This window comes from Macadamia integrifolia, chromosome 8, assembly GCF_013358625.1.
Source record: "Macadamia integrifolia cultivar HAES 741 chromosome 8, SCU_Mint_v3, whole genome shotgun sequence".
NCBI lineage: Eukaryota > Viridiplantae > Streptophyta > Magnoliopsida > Proteales > Proteaceae > Macadamia > Macadamia integrifolia.
In genome coordinates this window covers 30,714,017-30,718,126 of record NC_056564.1, presented here as the reverse complement: position 1 = coordinate 30,718,126, position 4,110 = coordinate 30,714,017, and the positions used below count along the sequence as shown (strand labels likewise).

At 41.1% G+C, this 4,110-nt stretch overlaps 1 protein-coding gene across 1 annotated transcript; it reads left to right on the top strand.

Moving 5' to 3' along the window:
• Positions 1-1,326: 1,326 nt before the first annotated feature.
• LOC122085941 lies at positions 1,327-3,008 on the top strand. The gene is made up of 2 exons (XM_042654568.1): positions 1,327-1,634; positions 2,883-3,008. The coding sequence occupies exons 1-2, from the start codon at positions 1,354-1,356 to the stop codon at positions 2,932-2,934; spliced, it is 333 nt and encodes a 110-aa protein (XP_042510502.1). The 5' UTR covers positions 1,327-1,353; the 3' UTR covers positions 2,935-3,008.
• Positions 3,009-4,110: the final 1,102 nt, after the last annotated feature.

The following is a 4,110-nucleotide window of genomic DNA, read 5'->3' as shown; positions in this document are numbered from 1 at the left end:
TGGTGTTGTTGCCTTGTTGGGAATGGGAGCCTTAGATGCTCCGGGATATTTATCATTTGATTGGAATCTTTAGTATCGACTAGGCCAAGATCTAACGGACAGGAATTATACATTGTATTCACCGTTTGATTGAAACCTATGACCTGATTTCATTCTATTACCTCGGGGTGTCAATTCCTAAGCCGAACCGGTAAAACCGGCGGGACCAAACCAATAACAACACAGACCGAACCAAACCGAAGCCTTATTGGTTCGGTTCGGTTTGGAGTATTGCAACCCCAAAACCAAATCGAACCGCACCGGAAACTGGATGAACCTGAAACCAAACCAAAACCGGCTCAAAACCCGGACCGAAACTGAAACCAAATCGGTAAGAAACCGAAACAGTCCAAAATTCATTAAAAAAATCAAAATTTGCATAGTTTTGGATACATTTGTATGGAAAGTCGAATCCAAATTGGACCAAAAATCAAAACCAACCCGGTTACAAATCGATTTAGGAAACCGAAGACAAACCGAAACCAAACCACACCGAAACTGAAACCAAACCGAAACCGAAATTTCTTTATTGGTTCGGTTTCGATTTCAGTTTTCCCACACCGAAATCGACTCAACCCAGACCGAAATCGATTCGGACCGACCGATTGACACCCCTACTATTACCATTGAAGGAGATAATATTATGATCATAGAGATTCTAAGCCTATCTATACTGGACATCAAATGGAAAATCTCATAGTGGTCCCTCAGACATTTCCCTTCTTAATCTCTCATATTAAATTTGGCCTATGATGAACAATCATGTCAGCATGAGATATGTGGGGAATTTAAAAGGGCCTTAAAGAAGCACAAAGTATTGGATTCTAACACTGACAAAAGGGAATGATGATTTCAACATTTTGTCCCACTTACTATCATTTAAGGTCGAAGAAGGGTATACATGTGAGTTAAATGGATAGTTTTTTTTTTGGGTTTTTTTCCACCTCTCTGTGGCATGACATCCTTCTCCTCCATTTTGCTGGAGTGATTTTTACCGGCCATTCGGAGTTTTCTTTGTCTTACCTCAGACTCAGTGCATGATGATACGCCCACTGATGCTGCTCTATCTGATACTGATGAAGATGTTTTCTTTGTTGATGCCGATATAGAGGATCGCCTTTCACATAGTGCCTCTTTAACTCTAGCGGGTTTTATTTTGGTGGGTAAACCATAAAGGAAACAGGCAGTTGCGGAGGCACTCGTCTCGGCATGGAATACCAGTAAGCCGGTCACTGTCTCACCTTTGAGAAATCACACTTATTTGTTTCGCTTCCAGCACCCTATGGATGTGCAAAATGTACTCAATGAGACACCATGGTCGATAGCGGGAAATCTATTAAGGATTGGCACTTTGCTTCAACAGATTTCTGGGTGCAAGTTCATGCCATCCCTGATGAATTGCTAGATCACCAATTGGTTTCTCGTTTGCTACGAATGCTTGGTTCGACAACTAGAATTATGTTTATCACCGAGGTGAGGTCTGGACAGCGATTGCAGTATTATAGAGCCTGTATCACTCTAGATATCAAGAAGCCATTGACAGCCACGTTACAAATTCGACGCCGTAATGGTGATAAGCACTCAGTTGATATCCGGTATGAACGTTTACCTCTATTTTGTTATTTTTGTGGTTTGTTAGATGTCAATTATTATTTGAGGAAGAACAACAACATTGTGCTGCACATAAATGCCTTCCAAACTCACCCTGCCCTATCTTCAAACGTCGCTGCTTTTATCCATATCTCCGATGTCTTATTCCTGATGCACGTTTATTGGAGCAAGCGGTTATTGTTCAGCCTTGTTACCCATCAGCATCAGCCTCCACCGTCAAACCTTTCGATCAGCATAGAGTTTTCCGGCCATCAACCAGAACCATCCAACCTACAACCATAACTACCTCTAGCCTCCCACTCTCCATAACTACTTTTACCACAATCTAACCCACGTCCATCACTTTCCCCTGTCAACTCCACTACATTCATGGGTCCATCCACAGACCTTTCCTCTCACAACTATATGATAAACCCATTGTCCTTTTATTCTCCACGTGGAAATCTTCATCTCAACCCACCAACTGCACCTCATTTCAAATAAATCACAATAACCTTTTACCCCATCCTCTATCACAGACGTTCCATACTCAACCATTATCTAATGAGCAATCATCAGGATCTGATGGTAACCAATTTCTGAACTTCCACAAACACTGGAGATTGCTCATGCCTTATCGACCCTCCTACCCCACCTTTTGGGATTCTCATTGTCTCGCCTGACCCATCCCACTCAACCCGATACTCAACCGTTGGCTTTATTGGATGACCCGCTACATCACCCAAGACCTGTCCAATCTCTAAAACACCCAAGGATTGCTACTTAAGAGTCTTAGCCATCAAAGGATACTGATATGGTGAATGCTACTCAACTGGTGAATCAAGAGGCGTCTGCAGCTCTGTCTCCTTTTTTAGGGACAACCCCCATGGTGGCTGGCGAGTATCAGCCCCACGGGATACAATGAAACTCTTAGGATGGAACTGTCAAGGGCTAGGGAGTCCCTCAACATTACATTCCTTTCACAATCTCCTCAAGGCTGAGCACCCGGATTTTGTATTTCTTATGGAGACAAAAGTGTTGAGTTTCTTGTATTGACAAATTACGTCATAAAGGGAATTTTAATGGTAGTCAAACTGTAGAACCTCAAGAAGCCTCTGGCGGCCTTGCTCTATTGTGGAAGGATAGTCTTACAGTGAATATCTTAATGGTTGATCCACAACTTATTGATCTGGAAATCACTACAGCTGATGACCCACCTTTTTTTGTCACTTTGTGTGTACGGTGATCTGCAGAGGCATCGGCGACAAGAAGTTTGGGGCCGTATATCTAATATTGGTTGCATAAGGCAAGGAGGTTGGTTATGCTTTGGTGATTTTAACTCTTATCTTTCTTGGCGTGAAAAGGTAGGAGGGTCTCAATCTTCAAATCGTGCCAATGATAACTTTAGGAATTTGTTGGATTCCTGCAATTTTCTAGATCTGGAATTCCATGGCCTTACTTATACATGGAATAATAGGCGTGGTGGAAGCTCGAACATAAGGGTGAGGCTTGATCATGCTCTCTGCAATCCTGAGTGGAGACAACAGTATATTGATGCCATAGTCTTTGTTAAGCCGGCGATCAGTTCTGATCATTGTCCTATTGTAGTGGATACAGATGGAGGCAAATTTCATGGCCATAGACCTTTCAGGTTAGAATCCAAATGGTTGCAGCATGGTGATTGTAAAAATATAGCAACCCAAGGCTAGAGTATCAATCTGACAGCATCGGCTACTCAGAAGCTTATGAAGAAAATTAATAATAGCTATATTGTCTTCAAAAAATGGAATAGGGATGTTTTTGGTAATATTCATGATAATATTAAGGGTCTAAAAGCTGAGTTGGAGCATGTTTAAGGCTTACCATATTCTACCTTTTCTCAACAAAGGGAATCAGAACTTGAAAATCTTCTAGATATGGAGTTGCAAAAGGAGGAGGAGATGTGGAAGCAAAAATCAATGATTACTTGGCTACAATCTGGATATCGAAATACCTCTTTTTTTCATATGACTACTGTCTAGCGGCGTCACAAGAATAAAATCTTAAAGCTTAAATTGCACTTAGGACAATGGACAACCACTGAAGATGAGGAATCAAATGGTCTATGTAACCATTTCCTTGATATTTATTCTTCTGAGTTAGTTGATAATGAAGCCTTAACTCAAGTATTAGATACTGTGAACCCAATTGTTTCTGATGAACTTAATGATTCTTTATGTGTTTCACCTACTATGGAGGAGATCCGACTTGCTTTATTTAATATGTCACCACTTAAGCCCCCAGGGCCAGATGGGTTTCCACTTGTATTTTTTCAACGATATTGGGAGCTTATCAAAGATGACCTATATTTGTATGTCTATCAATATGGATTTGAATCGTACCTATATCTGCTTCATTCCTAAAGTTGGTCACCCCGAAACAACTGATCAGTTCCACCCCATTAGCCTTTGTAATATCATTTTCAAAGTTATTACAAAGCTA